Source organism: Pestalotiopsis fici (assembly GCF_000516985.1).
Source record: "Pestalotiopsis fici W106-1 unplaced genomic scaffold PFICI_Scf_1, whole genome shotgun sequence".
Taxonomy (NCBI): Eukaryota; Fungi; Ascomycota; class Sordariomycetes; order Amphisphaeriales; family Sporocadaceae; genus Pestalotiopsis; species Pestalotiopsis fici.
This window is the reverse complement of record NW_006917091.1, coordinates 3741200-3761321: the sequence shown is the minus strand read 5'-3', so window position 1 is coordinate 3761321 and position 20122 is coordinate 3741200. Positions and strand designations below refer to the sequence as shown.

Below are 20122 nucleotides of genomic sequence, written 5' to 3'. Positions count from 1 at the left end.
AAATTTTAATATAAAAAGCTTATTTTTATCTAAAATAATCTTATTTAATAATCCGTATTAACTAGCTATAATTCGGAGGAACGTATAAGCTAGTTTTTTTGCATTACTGGCTTTTTTATATAAAAAAAAATAAGCGTATTTCGTAAATTATTCCGTAAATATTAGGATATTATCGTAAAAGGTTTTAATTAAAGGTTTTTTCGAAAGTAGTAATTTTATAATAAAATCTAATATAATAAATTTTTATACCTTATTTAGCGGTAATATAAATTATAATTTTTTATATTATTTATATCGTGCTAACTTTACCTTATTACATAAATTATATTCTTTTATAATATTACTAACTATTTATCGGAGATTTAGGCAATCGAATTTTTGCTAAATTCGTTTAAAAGTTTTAAAGACTTTTTAGTATCCGTAAATTAGTAATTTATAATAATTTTTAATAAAGTCTTTTCGGAATTCATCCGGTATCCAAAGTTTGCCTTAGTATTTAATAGCGTCCTCGAATTTTTTTATTTCTAACGCTAGGTTATAAAATAGATTTTAAAATAGCGGTCGTGCTATATCGATAACTTTCTTTATCTAACTTTTATCATTTATAACCTTTATAATTATATATAAAGTTATAATTAATATTAGGTCTCCGTTATTATCTATAAAAAAAATAATATTAATTTCTTTTAGTACTTCCTAAAAATAGTCCGGTCTTCGGCTAAAAGCGTCGGCTTTACCGTTTTCTAATCCTTTATAGTAAATAATTTTAAAATTAAAATCTGCTAAAAATTCTGCCTATTTAATTTGTTATTTATTAAGTTTTTTATTAATAATAAATAAAGCTAAATTTTTATAATCGGTATAAATTTTAATTTAATATTTAATTCCGCTAAAATAATATTTTTATTCCTAAAATGCTTCGATAATAGCTATAAATTCCTTATTATAAATTTAATAATTTAATTATTTTTTCGTAAATTTTTTGCTATAAAATACAATTAGGTATAATTTCCTATTATTATCCTTTTATATAAATTATCCGCTTATAGCGTAATTTAAAGCATTTATTTCGATTTTAAATTCTCGTTTTAAATCTATTATACGTATTACGGGTTTATCCGTAATTCGTTTTTTAATTGCTTCGAAGGCTTTTTACGCTTCGGGTATTTAATCGAAAAATATATCCTTTTTTATTAAATACGTAAATAATACGGTAATACCTCCGAGTCTTTAAACGAATATTTAATAAAAATTTACGAGTCCTAAAAAAAATCTAATTTTTATTACCAAAATCGGGGTAGGCTAATTTTTTACTATTAAAATTTTAAATAATTTTATTTTAATTTCTCCGGGGGATATTATATATTTTACGAAAATAACTTTTTTTTTATGGAATTCGCTTTTTTTTAGGTTAATTAGCAGGTTTATATCCTATAATTTTTATAATACTATTTTAATATATTATTAGTATTCGTTAAAATTTTTAAAATAAATAAATATATCGTCGAAGTATATTATTACGAATTTATCGAAATATTTTTTTAAAACGTTATTAATTATATTTTAAAAGCTTACTAATACGTTAATTAATCCGAAAAATATAACCTTATATTCGAAATATTCGTATTTATAATAAAAAACGGTTTTCTATTTTTCTCCTTTTTTAATACGTATTAAGCCGTACGCGTTAGGCAAATTTAGGGCTATAAATTATTAAGCTTTATGCAATTTATTACGTAAATCTTTAATTAAAAATAAAAGGTATCGGTTTTTAATTATAATATCGTTAAGCTTACGGTAATTAATATAAGGTCTTTATTTAGGTTTTCCGTTTTTATTTTTTTTAAATATAAAGAATATTAAATATCCCGCGGGTAAAATAAATTTTATAATTTATTTTTTTTATAATATATCCGCTAAGTATTCCTTTAATGCCTTTTCGTATTAAGGTTTTACTAAATATATTAATATAAAATATAATTTTTTTCCTTTTTAAAAAAATATTTTATAATCGTATTTTATATATTTTAGTAATCCTATTTTTAGTATTTTATTAAATAAATCGCTAAATTCCTAATATTTTTCTAATATTTTAATTTCGAGTTTCGGTTTAATATATTTAGTTATAAAATAGAATTTAAATATTTTAGGGTTATTTAAAAGCTTATTTTAGCGCTTTTTAAAAGCTAATTTTTTTTTAATATATTTTATTAAAATTAGCCGGTATTTTAATTTATTTTAGGGTTACTCGCTCGTAATTAAGGTATCCCTAGGATAATATCGTAATTTATAATTTTTATAATATCGCATTTAAGTTTTTTTTCGTAGTTTTAAATATAAATTTAAATATACGTAATTTTTATATTTACTATTTTATTTTCGTACGATATAAGTTTTTTATTAATAATATTAAATATATAAGGCGTTTTTTTTTGCTTTTATAATATTTATAAAACGTTAACGATTATTAGCGAAATAAAATTTCTTTAAGCTCCCGTATTTATTAAGGCTCGTATTTTTTAATTTATAATTTTAATCTAAATCGTAAAGTATTCGTTAATATTAGTGCTATTTATAGCATATATAGATTTTTTAGTCGGGGTCTATTTTTATCGCTTTAAAAGTGCTTATAGTCGTTTCCCGAATTTTTATTAATTCGTTTATTAGCTCGTCGCGTTTCGGCGGCCGTATATATTTATTATTTTAATATACTTAAATTTTTTCTGGCTTATAAAGGTCGATTTCCGTATTATTTGGATAATTCGCCGGTTTTTAGTTATATATTAAAGGTATTTTTTTATCTTTTATTATCCTTAAAGGGCTTTTTTAGCTTTTTATATTTTTAATATACGAAATATAAGCTAGTTATAATCTTAATATAGGTTTTTCCCGTTTTTTTTATTATTTCGATAATTAGTCGTAATAATAAGTTAGCTATTAAATATATAAATAATTTATATCCGTTATTTATAGCTTATATTAATTTTTTAATATTATTATTTCCTAACTAGGTGGCTATAACGCGGATATATCCTATTGCTTTATATTTTTTAAAAAGGTGCTATATTTTGATTTTTTTTATTACGTAGTATTCGCAATTATAATATAGGTATTTTTCCTATTTTTTATCCTTATTTTTTAAATATTGGTCTAAATTTTATAATCGTATATAAAATACTACGAATTTTCGGGGGTCGATATAACTAATTTCCATATTTTTTATTTTTTCCGCTTTAAAAAGGTGGTAAATAGCGTTTTTATTATATCGTAAAAAAAATATCCTTTTTCGGATTTTATTTTATAAATGCGTATTATAACTAAGGTTAATATATCCGTATTATATTACGGTGTTATATGCTGGGTATATATAGGTAAGTTTTGCGTTATTTTTTATTACTGCTTTTAAGGTTCGTCGGGTTTATAAAATATTAGTCTTTTTTTAAAAGATCTTTACAAATTATAATACGGTATCCCATTATTTTATTATAATAACGGTTATATCGTAAACGTAACTAATTCCGTTTTTAGATATATAATCGATAATATATTTTTCGTCGTTATTTTAAATAAATTTAATAAATTTGTTTTTTTTATTTATTAAAATCTATATTAATATTAATGCTTTTTCCGCAATTAAAGGTATTATCGCATAAATCCTATTAGTTTTAGCCTTTTATTTATTTTATTTAATAGTATATTTTGTTTTTTAAAACATCCGAAAATATATAATCGTTATTATCCTAAAATTATCCTTATTCTCCAAAATATACGGTCCTTTTTAATCTAATAGCTGCTAGGGTTCTCCGTTTTTAAAGGTATTATCCACTTTTATTTTTGCTAAATTTATGCGTTCGGCATCCGTTATCGAAATACGCCGTTTAAAAAAGTAATTTATAAGGTATATTATCCCTTTTAATACTATTAAATTACCTTTTACCCTTTAATATTAGCTTAAATCCTAATTTCCTAAATTAGCGATATTCGTTAGCGTAATATCTTATTTTATTATAATTATAGCATTTAATTTTAAATTTATTTTTGCGTTAAGTAGCGTTAAAGTCCATTTATCCGCTATAAATTCCGTATAAAGTTTTATCGCGTTAGTTATTTTTAGGTTATTAAAAATTCCGTTATTTTCCTATATTAGCGTAATTTCGTTAAAACCGTAGTATAAAGTGGTTCTTTTTTTTTTTCGTTTTATCGAGCGTATAACTAATTATCGATTTTAACGGTAAATTCGCTATATTTGCTAAATTCGGCTAATAATTTAAAGATTTTGCTAAATTCGTTTTTAATACTATTTTTAAATTTTTAATAATATAATATAATCTTAATATCGTCGGTATATTCTATTTTAGCGATAATGCGTTTAAAATCTATCGTATAATTAAATACGGATCTTTTTTATTTAAAATTTTTAAGTTTTTTTTTAGCTTATCGTTTTTCGTCCAAATCCTAAAATAGGGATCGAAGCGCCGCTTCGAATTTTATATAATTTTAAAAAATATTTTAAATTTCCGCCTTATATAATTTTATTTGCTATTTATGCTTAATTATATTTAAAAGGTAAGGTTCGAATTAGGCAAATACTCGTTTTTTAAAATAAAACGTAATATAGAGTATTTTTTGTTTTTCGGTTATAAATTAGTTGCTATAAAAAATTTAATAGGCTCGGACCTAGGCTAAAAATTTTTAAAATAATCTAAAAGTATTATTAAAAGCCGCTAATACGCTAAGCTTAAATTTTTCGGAATAAACTAAGGTAAAAATAATATTAGCTGTTTTAGCTATAATATTATTAGAATTTTATAATTTTTATATAATTTATCCTATTTAGGCTTCGCGTATAAAAAAGGTAGTTTCCTTTTTTTTAAATACGCAGATCTTTTTAACTAATTTTAAATATTAGTTTTTAGTTAATTCGAAATTATTTTTTTCCATTTTTTATGCGAGCGAGTGCTAAAAGTATTTAAATAAAAAAAAAGGAGTTTTTCCGGTTAACGATATTCTATTAAATATTGCTTAAGGTTTTTTTTAAAGGTAATATACCTAAATAAAAATAATTAAAATATAACGATTATATTATAAGTTTTTAAAATAAACCTAAAATATAAAAAATATTAGGGTTTATGCTAATAAAAAACGGTAATTTTAAAAAAAGGTATTAAATAATAAATATCTAAAAATAAAAATAATTAAACTAATTTATAAATATAATCGTTAAAGCGTATTAAATGCTTTATTTATAGGTAAAATAAATGCTTAAATTAATTACTAAAATAATAACTATCTATATAAAAAATCCTTTTATAATATATATCCATTTATTTCCTTACTAATATTCTTTAAATTATAATACCAAGCCGACTTTATAATCCTAAAATTAATAAAGTTTAATAATCCTAATAATCCAACCGTTTGGATTATTGCTAAAATTATAATCCTATTAGGCAGCTGGCTAACAGCTATTAAAGATGGTGGTTTCTGTTTTGACCTGTTCCCGGCTTTCGGTGCTAAGCCCTTCCCTTCTTTCCTTAAGCGCTAATACATTTATTTATTCTTATGCAAAGGTGCTTATTCGTAACATAATATAAGGATTTTATTTATATTAAATATAATCCTTAAAAGGTAATTTATAAATTTACCTTCGATTTATAATTAGCTTATTTTACGTATAAATTTAATAAATTTCTTAGCTTAAATTTTATAATTTGCTAATAATATATTTTTTTTTAAAATAATTCGGCGTAATAATAGGTTTTATTTATTTAGAAAACGGGTAAATTAGCCATTAAAAAACACTATTAGTGGCTATTTTTTATTAACGTTTTAATATAATATATTATAATTAGTATATAAAGACTTATATAGGCGTTTAATAGTTAATTTAAATTAACTAGCTAACGTAATTTTATTTTTGCTTTTACGCTAAAGAAATAATCGTATAAGCTTACGTTTAAATTAAAGGAATCGTAGGTTAAAAAATAACTTTTTATTATATAAAATCGATTTTTTTTAGCTTATTATATAAATAAAATAAAAATAAGTATATTAAAAAGATCGTAAGCTTTATTTAATATAAATATTCGCTTATATATTTTATTTACGATTATATTTAATAAATAGCTTTTTAAACGAGGGATCGGGCGCTAAAGGCTAAAAGGTATACGCTATTACGTAAAATATATAATAGCTTATTTTTTTTTATAAATATATTTATTATATTTTTCCTTTTTATATAAGGGGCGGCTAGCTAATAAAATAGCTTAGATTAGCTTAAATATAATTAATTATAATATGTTTTTATTTTTCCGTCCTTTTTTTTTATATTTAATATTTTATTAATTTCGGCATTAGTTAGAGTTTATATTTAACTAAATCCGGAAGGTAAAATATACGGCTAAGCCGGGGTCGGTATAACCGGAATTTTTAATTAGCTAATTAAATTAATTATAATCGGATTTAAAATATAATTTAGCAAATTTTTATATATTTAAAAACCTAATATATCTAATTAGGAATAAAAGCGTAGCTATAATATATATAATATAATATATAATATAATATACGATATAATATATAATATAATATAGTAATTTGCTAATAGCCTACGCCGCAAAAACTCCGTAGCTATAGCCGGCTAACGCTTATCCGAGTTAAAAGGCTTTAAATTAAATGCATTCTTATTAATTAGGCTTAGCGGCAAGCGCCGTAAAATACTAAAATCTATCGTTAAATAGGTTTAATTAATTTAAATTAAACTTTATTGCTATATGTAAAACGAACGCGAATAACGCGTTATAAGCTATTATTTTAATATTAAACCCCTTATATATTTAGCTAATTAAGGGGCCCACTAGGTGCCCATTGCGTTAATAGTTCTATAAAATTTGCGAAAAAAGCCGGTATTTAGTGTCAGTAAGGATTACCCCAAATAAGCGTTGGTCCTTGCGACGAGATCGACGAAACAAGACATGTGCTTTATGGATTACTGTTGGACTTTTTGCACCTAGATTCAAAAACATGTTCAACATGCATGGCAAGGGCTGTTCTCAACCACGACTATTTCGTCCAAAGTATACATTTGGTGGAACCCTGCCGTAGGGCAGCAGGTATTCTGTACTGGTGGCAGTTTGCCTGCTGAGCCACAACAGATGACGTGCTTGTATCGACCGCGCCCAGGTACACCATCTCAGATTCGGGCACTAATGAGAATAACTAAGGGTGGTGTCCAGGCAACCATGTCCTCTTTTCGGACCTCATCGCATGTTTAATCTTGTTCAACACCGGCTTTGATTGCAAGCTGCTTGGAATATCGCAGTTCTTTTTCCCGGAACTCTAGCTGATGGCGAAATTTGGAAGTTGCATATGATGACGCTTCTCACTTGCGGTTGGACCGTCATAACTCTTTGAACTTTAGGTATGCTTTTAGAGCTTGCCTATGCCAATTTCCGTCTTTGCAGGTGACGACTTGTCAAAACGCAGGGCTGGAGGTAACCCATTAAATCCTTGGAAAAGTTACCGCAAGGTACCTAGCGGCAAGGTATGGTAGGTATGTAAGCAATCAAGGGCGCACTGCCCCACGGTTCCGACTATAGCATCCCTGCTTGTACCACTAAACTTCCTTGCCGGGGCCCGAGTTCTTCGAGAACCAGAATCGCGATGTTTATTGGCTATCTTCTTTCTTCTGTGCTTGGTGATTTGAAATGGCTGACCAAATTTGAGTTTGGCATCTGATATTATCAAGAAATAGAAAATTCATCGCGAATGAAACTGTACGACTAGCGCCCATAATAACCAAGGTTCAGGTATATTGAAATAGAAATCTCGGCAGCAAATGCACGCACTCCCCCGCTAGTGCCAGGCACTATGGCGCTTTACCACATCCGTTCTATCACGGGTGGCTGGTGAGCGCTGCAGCCAATCCCGTCCCTGCGTTGTGTCTTGGATGCTACACCAGCCTCTCTCTAAATTGTCCATACTCAGCAAAAACTCCAAGGATCCATCGTGTCTTGTTAGGCGACGGTCCCTTGTGATATCGATGGACAACCGCGCGTAGCTATCCAGCCATCTCAATAAAAAAGAAAAATACCCAATGAGTATCAAGTGGGACCACAATATAATCACCATGCGGCCGAACCGTTGAACTAGAGCACTTCTCTTGATCTTGCTTTCATCCCGCAGAGCCCGTGAAAGGTGTCCCGTATACATCCAAGTCTGTGAGGTTCATTTTCACTCTTGCAGTTGTGCCCATAGCTTTCTCTCTGTCGTCCCGGGCCGAGCCAAAACTCTCCTTCACAATGCGGCCTCAACGACCGATCCCGTTCCTTTACACCTTATCCGCCCTCTGCCACTCTAGTGCGGCCCTGCCTTTTCTGCCATGGCGGAGGAGTGAGCCAGCGCCTCTTGTGGAGGCGCGAGCTACGTATTCAGTCGTGCCAATTGACGGGAGCGGCAGCGAAAGCAAGACCACAGACACCACCGTTGTAGCGACAGTGCATACGACAGTGGTGGAAACCGCGGTCCCCATTACGGAGACAGATACGGTCGTGGTCACAACTACTCCAACCACAAAGATAGTTTCGACCGTTTCTGTCATCGATGTAGAGCCCACAACAGATGTGGTGACGACGACAGTGGTCCGCACGCCTACTTCCACATCCACAACTACAGCCATTTCAACTTCAACCTCGACCTCGAGCCTGCAGACGTCATCGCTAGCTACAGATACAGCAACAAGTAGCTCAGCAGTGACAAGCCAGGTAACTACTACGCTTTCTACGTCGACGAGTGGCTCGGTAGCAACTACATCTGCTACCACGTCCGCGTCAAACAGCAGCTCAGTCGTCGTTGTTACCACCATTACTTCGACATTGAGCGGCACCTCGCTGGTAATCTCGTCTACTACTTTGTCGAGCCTGAGCAGCGATTCGACACTAGTCACAGCAGCCACCAATGCCACTTCCACCTCTACTTCTTCTACAACACTAGTATCGACCGCGACTTCTGTGTCAAGTGGAACTTCTTCGTCGTCTTTCCCGTCGAGTACACCGGCGCAAAACATCTCGTCCCGGGCAGCGTGGACATATGGGACGGTACCGACACCTGTGCCCAGCTCAAGCTCCAAATCATATGATGATGGTTTTTGGCATACAACTTACCCGGCGTGGAACGGCACTAAATAACGCAAAGTGTAACTGAGAGGTAATGGGCAAGACAGGATGAAATTTAGCAATGTATGGAGATACGCTGCTGGACGGCGATGGCAGTATATTGCGGCAGAGATACCCCCAAAGAGTAATAATGTAATATCGAGATCACATATAATTGTGGAACTACTTGTTTCATCGGTATCATGCCCGAACGTTATTCACAAATAACTTGAACTCATCATGAATTCACAAAGAATTGAGATGGGTAAATTATCAATTGGATCATGAAATGGTATTAGAGCACTACACTATTATGGATGAAGTATTTTCCTTGGAACACAATTTTTTCAAATAATAACAGGAATAAGAAAAAAGACTCCAGGCTCAGCTCGTCCTTGTGGTCGAACGGAAGGAAAAGGAACCGACGCACAACTTTACTCATCCCTCGTGCTGACATCGGCGCCAGCCTGAAGAAGCTGCTGTACTATCGTGGTATGGCCTCTGCCTTCTGCAATCTCAAGCGGCGTGCGGTGTAAACGCCAATCCCAGCCGGAACTGTTCTCTGGCATATCCTCATTCCAGTGCTTCATGTTGACATCGGCGCCGGCCTGCAGAAGCTGCTGGACTACTCTATCATAGCCTCTTTCGCAAGCTCTCCCAAGAGGCGTTTCTCCCCATTGATTCCTGATATCGATATCGGCGCCGGCCTGCAGAAGCTGCTTGACAATTGTATCGTAGCCTCTTCCGCAAGCTCTCCCAAGAGGCGTTTCTTCCCATCGATTCCTGATATCGATATCGGCGCCGGCCTGCAGAAGCTGCTGGACTATTGTGTTATAGCCTCTTCCGCAAGCCATATAAAGAGGCGTTTCGCGCGAGAGATTCTCCGTATTAATATGAGCACTGGCCTTGAGAAGATGTTGTACTACCAGCTCATGACCATTTCTGCAAGCTAACGCAAGCGGTGTGTTGCCGTAGTGATCCTTAGTGTTGAGACAAGCTCTACGACCAAGAAGTCGCTGGGCTAAACTGCGATCAAGAAGTCGTTCCACGATAGCATCATGGCCATTCATGGCAGCCCAGGAAATGGCAGACCTTCCATAATCTTCATCCCTGAAGTTGATATACTTGAAAGCCTTTTTAGAAAGACGCTCAAGGACACTGCTTAGACCAAAGTAGGATGCAAGCAGGAGAGGTGTGAAATCGTATGGCGCATCGACCCTCGTGATTCTTGGGTATATTGAGCACCATGCGGAGCCAGGCGAATCCGGATGACAGTACAATATTACTTTCTCAACTGTCTGATAATCATCCTCCCATTTTGTTTTGCCGAAGTGGTTTGCCCAATGTCGCACTGCATATTCAGAAAGCGTACGAGTAGCGAGATAATCATCTAGATCCATGACTCCACCTAGAGGAAAGCCGTTGAGATCTGCGAAAGAAAGCCGTTGTACACAAATCTCGGCAAGAATGCGGTGTGACTTTTGGGGATGAAAGGAAAATTCCCACTGCAACGCTGTGGTGCTTTGAAGAGGAGACAATGACCGCGTTGAAGGTAGAACCAAAAACTCACGGGCTGTCTGATGCAGGAGGTAGATTCTAGAGTCGACGACAATTAGAAAAAGCCCGCAGAGCTGCCTGAGATCGTCGCGGAATTGTCCTTCTGGCACTGGATCCGCGTCAGTTATTGATTGATGGTGAGGTCTCATCGCCAATGCTAGAGACATTTCCTTTAGAGTGAGTGGCCTTGATGCTGTAACGACGATATGGAGGAGCTTTCTTGCCAGTCTGATGTCCCGGCTCTTTGACAACATCTTATCGTAAGCCTCAGAAACTGAGCGTGGGATGTTGCGAACTATAGATCGGATCCTGTTCGGCGTGAGAAGAATACTACTTTGGATCTCATCAAAAATCAAATGTGTCCATAAATAGGTGCGGTTGGGTACTCGAACAAGTTCTCCAACCAAAACGGCTTGTTTCTCCTGGTCAAGTCCAAGCGTTCGACCCATGACCGCTACTCTGCTTCTGATGACCATATCGATCTCGTGAGATATCTGGGTAGCCTCTTCTTCGTTCTCTCCAGCCAAATGAATCGTGGGTAGATCGTGGTTCAGGTGCAGGAAGCGCCTCGCAATATCAATGTACGGCCGACTAAGTAAAAGGAACTTCAATACTGGAGAGCGCGTCGTGGCGCGCGAAGAGAATTCGCTAATAGCATTGATCAATTGAATCTGCCCTGAAGTCTCACATTCATCGAGAGCGTCAAAAATGAAGATGAACTCCCTCTTATGGCCACTCGTGGCGGAGATGAGAATATCCCAGAGATCACTGAAGGATTGGAGAAGTGCAGACCCTTTCTCCTTAAATTTCTCGAGAACCTCGGTCGAAAATGCAATCGGGTGATGATGGAAAATTTGGTGTAGCAAAGAACACATCGCAGTTGTTGAAGATCGTTGGTCCTCATAGTCGTCTTTGAAGAAGAAAAAACATGTTGTTCTCAAAATAGTGCTTGCCAACACATCATCAATCAAGTATTTCGCCAGAACCGATTTTCCGCATCCTGGGTCAGCGGACACCCACAGCAACTGAGCTGTACTACTCATTTGCCATTTTTGGAAGAGTGAGTGATCCGTGAACCACTTGCATGTGCTTTCGACCCGTGGCGGGTTTCGATCTTTGCGTTCTTGATACGGACAGACGTAAAGTTTCTGGAGCCATTCTATTTAACATTAGCGCCTTGTAATTATAGTATGGAAAGTAGAAGAAATGAAATCACACCTTGTCGTTCTGGGTTGTCTCCGATTTCCTTTTTCAGGCGGATGAAAGCGTTGTTCCTCCCCTCGCCGTAGTTGAGAGGCATGAAAACACCAAAGATTCCCAACAGACAGTATGCCAAGTCTTCCTCGTGCGTAGTACGGCGAGACTCGGCCCACTTCATTCGTTCGTCGACATTGAATTGATCAAAAGGAACTGCTCTCCGAAGCGCAGGAATAGGTATCTTTGTGATGTCGTGAATTTCTTGCTCAAGCGATCGCTTGTCTCCGAGCCGAGCCCCTTCCTTCGAGAAGAAATCAACTCTTTCGGGAGCAAGAAGCTCTTGGAGTGTCCACCCACGAGTATACCATCTGCTTGTTCGAAATGCTGCTTCCCATTGTAATGTGCTTTGCTCCGCACCAGAGATTGAAGGTACCGAAACGTCTGCTAAATATACATAGCATCGTTTCGCGTCGCGGTACCATCGAAACATGCTATTTATCGCCGTCTGAAGCTCGATACTGTCGGATTTATCGATACAGCAGGTGTCGACCCAGAAATACTGCAGACCGTCTCGTCGCGCTTGTTCTGCACAGAATTTGATCTTATCAAAGCCGGACTTTTGCTGCCAATCAATTTGCGTTCCTGTTATATCGGTAAAGATAACCTCGTCAGGCCCCCATGTATGGGAGAGAATCGCGTAGGGAAGGCCATGGTCGGAAGCGAGATCTGGGGTCAGTGTAAACCTGCCCGTATCGTCACATTGTAGTAGACGCATCGTCCGTTCTTCAGCTTGTAGCTGCTAACGTGACGAGGGATATCAAATACGCGAGCATGCTCTCGTTTTCTATTGTTGCTGTATCTTGTTTCCATACGCCCGCAGTCTGCCTGATCACTCAGATCAGTAAGGCTGGGTGCGGGGTATGGACACATGGGAGCACAATGGCATAGACCAATCACATCTTTCATAGTGCTCGAAGCATGGTCACAATATAGGATCACTTAATTTAATGTTTGTAATTGAGTGTGACTGCCAGAGCTGACTGATCTGCTGGTATCTTGTCCAGTACTCGCAAGTTTTGGCTATGGTCACAATCACAAACAGCTTAGAATAAGCATGGGCCTGGTTAGGTATTGAAGTTTGAAGCTATCTGGGGGGCAATCGCGGCACCCATTACGCCTTCTAATGTTTTACCATGTGCACAGACAGCACTGACAATGTGCAGAGCCAAAAATGGACGTTCGGTTGATAGCTTGTGACCAAAAGAGCAGAAGCCGGTTTCGTTAATTGTTGTACCTCATTTTGCAGTCATGCCTACAAGTCCTGGACCTATTTGAACAAAGAATGCAGTTCCTAGATTCATTCTAGACACCTACTAGTAATTGTCGAAACAAAGACATCCTTTCTCCACCCCTAGTCACCAGCAGTGACAACATCGGTCCTCTGTTGCATTTACTCAACTTACAACGTTGAACGAGTATCAGTCAGTACACTCAGGGAATTGCCTGACCGGGATTGGAAATAAAATCGATGCCAGAGCATTTGCTCTTCCCAACAACGTCGAGACCTGCACCGACGACCTTTTACAACAATCAATTACTACCAGCCACCTACGAATACGAGGCGACCGTCACTCTTTACATGTCAACCCCAATAGCCACGACAAAACCCGTCATGGCATACCTAAACTCGATACAGCAAGACACGACCTCGCTGTTGGTTCGGAGGGCAGGCAGTACCGAATCCGCGACTCTGATCGCCATCATCTGCATTTTGGCTTTTGTATTACTGGGCACAGCAGTTGGCTTTGTGCTCCTTAGGAGGTTCTTTCAGTCGCGAAAGCAAAAGAGGCAGCAGCCCATTCGGACTTTTGTTGGAGACCAGACAGCGTGAAAAAGGTTCCTAAGGTGGTGGCTGGGGTAGATGGGAAAAGGGATGAAGATTTGTTTGTTTGTGGGTGCTGTCCGCGGGAGCGATGGAATGTTGGGCCTTCCCTGCAAAAGCCTGCCTGGAAAACATTCTCGGCATTATTATCTGCTGTTGCCGAGCAATTGGAGCCCGTCTCTCGGAGCTCTTCTCAATCAAGACGAAAGTTGTTTGCTCTGGCCAGGTGGAATGGCTATCTTATAACAACAGGGTCGAACTTGAACGTCTGGTAAACTTATGTGTCATATTTAGGCGCGACCCAGCGACGAGCGTTGCAGGAGTTCTTTCAGCAAGATTTTGAATTTTAGCATTGACTATAGAGGTAGCGAATATCCACTGACGCCTCCATTCATCTCTCTACAAATGTCTTCTAGGGTTTGTGGTCATTCTACCCTATACTTGAGCAGACGAATGTCGAGCCGCTTCCGTCATAATATGCTTGGTATTAGGGCTTGGGTGTACAGTCACCATAGCTGTAATCCGCGCCGTCTATCTAACGTGCGGAGCGCTATGGGCTGGCAAGGCATTAGAATGCGTTGGAGCAGGATGATGCAGCGTATCGTTGATATGTCCCAAGGTGATCTGAAAGTTCTCGCAAGCGCCGCCAAAGTCGCCGCAGTTGGCCACGATGCCATTGGTCCCACGCATCAGGCAGTTCGTCATGAGAACCCGACCCATGGAGTGGCTGGCAACCATGGCGTTGATGCTCACGTAGTTTTGGCCGCTGGCACAGATCGAGGCTCGGCAGTTACCCCAGTCCCATCGCTTGCACCCGATTTCTCCTACCACAATGTGCGAATCGGGTCTCAGAGCGATGACTTGACTGAGGACCACTTCGCAATCCGCGACGGTGGCGGCAGTAGGCTAGACAATGATAGCTCATATTAGTATGATGAGAAACATGGGGTGAGGGGAAGGTTGGGCAAATTTTGTCATCTTTATTGTGGCCTTGTTTGAACGTACAATAGTGCATTTAAACATCCAGCCACTCTCATCGTCCCTGAGCGCATTCTGGTGGGCAACGATGACAGGTTCGGGCTCGGGATGACGGACTGACAATTCCGTCTCGGTCAATATGTCGGGCGCGGCGTCTCTATTCGTTTTTGGTGAGGCGTCGATAACATATGTACCGAGATTGTTTAGCAAGTCCAAAACTCGGCACGAAGCCGTGGCGGCGAGGAGTATCAAAATCTTCATGTTCGTAGTAGACTTATACAAAATCAACGAAGTGGTTATACATAGAAGGAAGAAGATGACGATGGTTGCTCCGCCTCCTTGATATTTCATGTCTTCATATAATATGGTTTGAATCCTGCCAGTGATTCACGACGAGCCATTGAACATTCTTTCAGAGATTAAACTTGGCAGAATCACCATGATAGTTATTCACTTTTCAAATCGGTAATCTTGATGTCAGTTGTCAGTGCCTCGAGACTTGATATAAAAGTAATTGAGCTGCGATTAATATTAGAACACAGAAACGAAACAGATTTTGCATGGGTCTAATATGGATACTTGATTATTCTAATGTCTATAGATAGGGTGAATGAACAGGCAATGTGCATCGACAGGATAAACCCTTCGCAGTCTCTATTCCAGAAAAGACAGACAATTTCTATGCAGTCAAACGCTTTTGTTCGTCAGCGAAAAGCTGCACAAGCCTCCTCTTCAAAAAGTTCACCAGTGCATTGTGCCTGATGCGCAGCGCAGCTAGAGCCAATACAGCAGACGACTCCGTTTCTTTCGCAGTCCAAGTTGCCATTGACGTTGGATAGATGGTCATTTGGAAATGTATAGGCGGCGCCTTGACATGGCTTGAAAAAGTCCGCTGCATATGTCGCGGCATTATTGCCCCGGAGAGGATTGCTGCAAGAACCTTCGCCTAGATACCCGGGCTGCGAGTAGCAAGATATGGCCTTAGTATGCTACTTCAAATTAATCATATATATTAGAAGTACTCACTGGACATTCACTCATCTCTAGCAAGTCCCAACTGCATCCGGCAAGGACCGGACCACCACAAGAGCACGTCAACGGCAGGGTAAACCCGTCCCTGGATATAGTAAGTATCGTTCTTTAGTGCGAGCAGGATAATCTTACACAAAGCTGACGTCAAAGTCCAATTTGAGATTTTCGTAACCATAGCCATTACTCTGGAAGCCGAAACTGCCCTCGAGCAGTGTTTCATTCATTCCAGTCATTTCGTACTCGGCACCGGCGAAAGAGACCTTGCCATGCCAGCCAACAGGGACAACAAAATCCAGACTGTCGTCAGACTGGATTTCTCCCAAGTCGAGGTGGACTGATTGCTCTGGATTACTGCAGCTACCCCCAGCGCGCCCAAAGCTAGACGGCGGAAATATGTGATATTCGATGCCATCAGAGGTGATCTCAAGCGGAAATGGCGACCACCCGGCACCTCCAGGGCGACCATCGCAACCTCTCGTCATCATCACCTTTACTGCCGAACTGTGCTGATTCACAATGGTAAAGCTTGATGTTTCGGAAAACAGGTCAATGTTGGACGATGATCGCCGAATCCGTGATATTCTTGTAGGATGCTGTTCTCTTCGTGCTGCGGCAGGCTTTGGCTCATGATGTGACGAAGCATATGCGCCATAGCAGGCGATACCGAGCGCGGCCAAAATATAGTTGATTTTGATCATTGTGATGAGAAAATGGCTCTAGTTTGGAGTACATAGGTGGAATTAAGAGGGGTCGGTGAACAAGATTCTGGCAAGTATGGAGGGACATATGGACAGAAGAGGGAAGAGTGATTCAAGGGTTGGTCGCTGGTGGGTAAAAGACTTGTCTTAATTGTTGCTACACTGGGGGCAGGAAACAGCTATGGACACCATTGGATGTAGAGTACGGGTTATATACAAATTCCTTTTCTGAATTATGAATTCATTGCACTCAGTACATCCTGAGAAGGCTCAATGCATGCGAAAAGTCGCCCAAAAGTTAATTGACGCGTTTGAGCCATGCTCAAATCCCGATTGAGTTTCCAGGGATTCTCTTGGCGTCGATACATAATGAAACTAGACTCAATCCAACGGATGAAAACCTTATTGCCAAAGACGCACAACTGCAACACCGGGAACCCGAGTCAAGGAACATTGAGGGCACACAACGACCTACTTGGAAGTATTCAAACGGCTGGGAGCGAGGAGCGGCAAGACTATCTCGTGGGGATGAAATTTGCCAAACCAAGTGGCTTATAGTCATATGTTAGAGAATACTTTCATACAGCAGGTTTAGAACGATATTTAAGTGGATATCTGAAGATGCCTCAAGTCTACGACTCCCCAGATAATCAGCTGACTTTGTTGATGCAGGCTTAACGGGCCAATACCAGCAATACTTGAATCCTCTTCGGGTATCTTAGACCAAACATTGGTTGACGAGTTACAAGCCCCTGTATTTCCGACTGTGATCTTTATACCAAAAAAAAAAAAAAAAAAAAAACCCAATAGGCGTGGCGCTTACATGCCATGACTTCTTGTTATAATAATGGGTTCCTCAATCTGTGTAAATGGCCGAGTTATGGACCTTAACTGTCACGCACTGAACCCTGGCCCTGAACAACCCGAACGCACGCGTCTAATGCGCTAAACCCTAACCCGCCCGAGACAAGAGCTAGGTGACATCTGCAATGGGGTCACGGGTCGGCAGTCAGAACCAAAAAGACTTAAAACATGGGTGGTAGCTATCTTATCGTGGAATTTGAAGGCTGGGAGTCTTCTCGAAAAGTCTCTGATCAAGAAGTCAAAGGTCTCGCAAGGTGGTAAGGAGCCCTTTCCCCGTTTTCTCTCGATTCCATCATTGTATCCCCCACCCTTGGACTTTCCCCTGAATCGAAAAATTTTCTCTGTTTGCTCCAATGATGATATGTTTCTAGAGAACACACATATGACTGTAGTGTTTACAAATATGGCATCGTTAGGGAGCCGTTACTTAGGAATCGCTACAAAAAGGCAAAGAAGATCTGGCTATTAAGATGCTTTGAATGCCTCGGACTGTTGGAAGATCTGGCCAATTATGCGACTAACGGCTAGCGCCAAAGCGGCTCCTGCAGGGTCGTTATGACGTCTCGTTCCAGTTCTCAGCTAGCGGTCCACCTTTGGTCGGCAATTTCCTGATCGCACCACTGAGCCAACCCAGTGACAAACACTTTGAGACGTTTTACTCTGGCCTGTCGCATTCAGCTATGAGTCTGCTTATGTAGTTGCTATTTAACCGATCTCCCAATATGTCGGCGCCCGCCTCGCCCCTCGATACCGGTGCCACGTCCGGTCTGGATGCTGCCGCGGCCCCGTCACCTCAAATCCACGACCACCGCGATGCGCCAACAGCAGCAACGACAGAGACAGCAACGACGACGACAGCGACAACAACAAGCGCAACCACGACATCATCGCATGGGGAGGACGATGACGATACACACCGCTGTTTCATTTGCTTGGTAGACGAGCCCGAAGCAGAATTACCTTCGGACTGGGTAACGCCCTGCCAATGTAGCCTCGAGGGCCACCAGGCGTGCCTGCTTACGTGGATTGCCGACCTGGAAGCACAAGGCAAGACGGTTAAATGCCCGGTCTGCAAGTCAAAGATCGATGTGATAGACCGATGGGACCCTGCTGTTCAGTTGAGCGACACCTTGACCCGACACCTGACGAGCCTGTCTCCTATGGTCTTGCTGAGCTTCGGCGTTGGCGGAATCATTATGAGTAGCGCTTTATATGGAATGCAGGCACTGGAGACATTTGCAGGACCGCAAGCCGCTGTGCGCTACATATTTGTCGAACCCGAGACTGAAGGTTACCTGGACGTTGTGCTCAAGCGACTGAAGAATGCCCTGCCGTCGTTAGGGCCCAATGATACAGCTACTGCTCAGCAGATCCTGTCGAGAGAAAACATCCCTGTAGATGGAGGTGTGACAGTGGATTGGTTGCACTTTTTCAGCCTCACTCTTGTCGCCCCTGCTCTTGTACTCAACAGAATGCCTCTGGGTGAGACGATCATGATCCCATCGTCACTCATGGTAAGCAAACACCGTTAATTCATATTCAATCCTGGACTAAGCCAACGTTTTCTAGTATGCCATATTTCTTAGCGACCATAGCACAGATCTTCTCACCTGGCCGCCTTCAGGCCAAAAAGTCCTTGCTGCGTTCCCCGTTGCCAGGGCATTTTACTTCCATTTCCACCGCGCTGTCTCGAAAGCGCTGGATCGTAGACTGGCGGCGGCTACTGCCAATCCACTTGGTCAGCAGGGTGATGTTGCGCAGCTAAACCCGGAGCCTCAAGTAGAACACGAAGAAGAAGGTCGCGAACACTTTATCGATGTCAATCTCAACCTCAACCTGGGCGGTGGTGAGGAGGATGAGGGAGACCAAGGAGCGGCAGCCAACCAACCTCAGGGCAACGGCAACGCTGTGCCCGTGAGGCCTAATGCTGGAACTGGCGGTCTCTCGGGTCTGTTGAACTACCTGGCGGGAGCGCTGCTGTGGCCAACGGTGTCTTATGGTGCTGGAAGTCTCCTCCGTCTGGCATTGCCGGCTTCTTGGGTCACGAAACCAGCGTCGGGTCCTGCAACTGGCATACTCCAAGAGAGATGGGGTCGCAGTCTGGTCGGAGGATGTCTTTTTGTGGTTCTCAAGGATGCGTTCTTCCTCTATGTCAAGTGGCGCACAACACTGAATAGGCCATACAGACGGATTAGAAATGTTGATCGAAGGATACGCTGAAATCGACAATACCTATGTCAGGTAGCATTGCGACGGCGTTTGAAAGGATCACAAGGATGTATATTTGATATCGATAGCGGGAGCATGGACAAGCGTGTACTGTGTAAAGCTAGGACATTATTGCTGTAATCAACAGGCTTGAAAAGTCAGGTCTTTTTTCGTTTCTTTTTTTTTTCTCCCCCCTCTTCTCCCACAAGCCATGGAGAAGTGCTTTATTCTCAAACTTAGGTGCCGCATTGCATCCACAAGTGAAGTGCAATTGTTCGTATTGTGGCAGGATTAAGAAATGGCAATCCACGACTGATCCAATGGGAAACCAGAAACGCCGTCGTTGACCCGAGAACTCCATCAGAATGGGATGCTGGGTCTATCTAGCGCTGGTAACGGCCAACCTACTGACGGGGCCATGGCCCAATACGAAGTTGTCCGGCGGTTTAGAAGTCCTGACTCCCTCCTCCCATCGTCGCCCCGCTACACCGCCAATAATAGTGTAGTGATGCTCGGGAATCACGCCGCTCCACTCCGCTTCTGGGGGTTAATGT

The 20122-nt window shown here is 39.4% G+C and overlaps 4 protein-coding genes across 4 annotated transcripts; 1 reads left to right on the top strand and 3 right to left on the bottom strand.

The window, feature by feature from the left end:
- Positions 1 to 9586: 9586 nt before the first annotated feature.
- Positions 9587 to 12681, bottom strand: PFICI_01141 (uncharacterized protein; the record flags this gene model as incomplete). The annotated part of the gene is made up of 2 exons (XM_007829722.1): positions 9587 to 11868; positions 11928 to 12681. 2 exons carry the CDS (start codon positions 12679 to 12681, stop codon positions 9587 to 9589), a joined length of 3036 nt encoding a protein of 1011 aa, XP_007827913.1.
- A 1638-nt stretch (positions 12682 to 14319) lies between these two features.
- Positions 14320 to 15027, bottom strand: PFICI_01140 (uncharacterized protein; the record flags this gene model as incomplete). The annotated part of the gene is made up of 2 exons (XM_007829721.1): positions 14320 to 14694; positions 14794 to 15027. 2 exons carry the CDS (start codon positions 15025 to 15027, stop codon positions 14320 to 14322), a joined length of 609 nt encoding a protein of 202 aa, XP_007827912.1.
- Positions 15028 to 15755: 728 nt separating this feature from the next.
- Positions 15756 to 16496, bottom strand: PFICI_01139 (uncharacterized protein; the record flags this gene model as incomplete). Its single annotated transcript, XM_007829720.1, has 3 exons — positions 15756 to 15758; positions 15793 to 15883; positions 15931 to 16496. The coding sequence occupies 3 exons, from the start codon at positions 16494 to 16496 to the stop codon at positions 15756 to 15758; spliced, it is 660 nt and encodes a 219-aa protein (XP_007827911.1).
- Positions 16497 to 18082: 1586 nt separating this feature from the next.
- PFICI_01138 (uncharacterized protein) lies at positions 18083 to 19580 on the top strand (the record flags this gene model as incomplete). Its single annotated transcript, XM_007829719.1, has 2 exons — positions 18083 to 18874; positions 18930 to 19580. The coding sequence occupies 2 exons, from the start codon at positions 18083 to 18085 to the stop codon at positions 19578 to 19580; spliced, it is 1443 nt and encodes a 480-aa protein (XP_007827910.1).
- Positions 19581 to 20122: the final 542 nt, after the last annotated feature.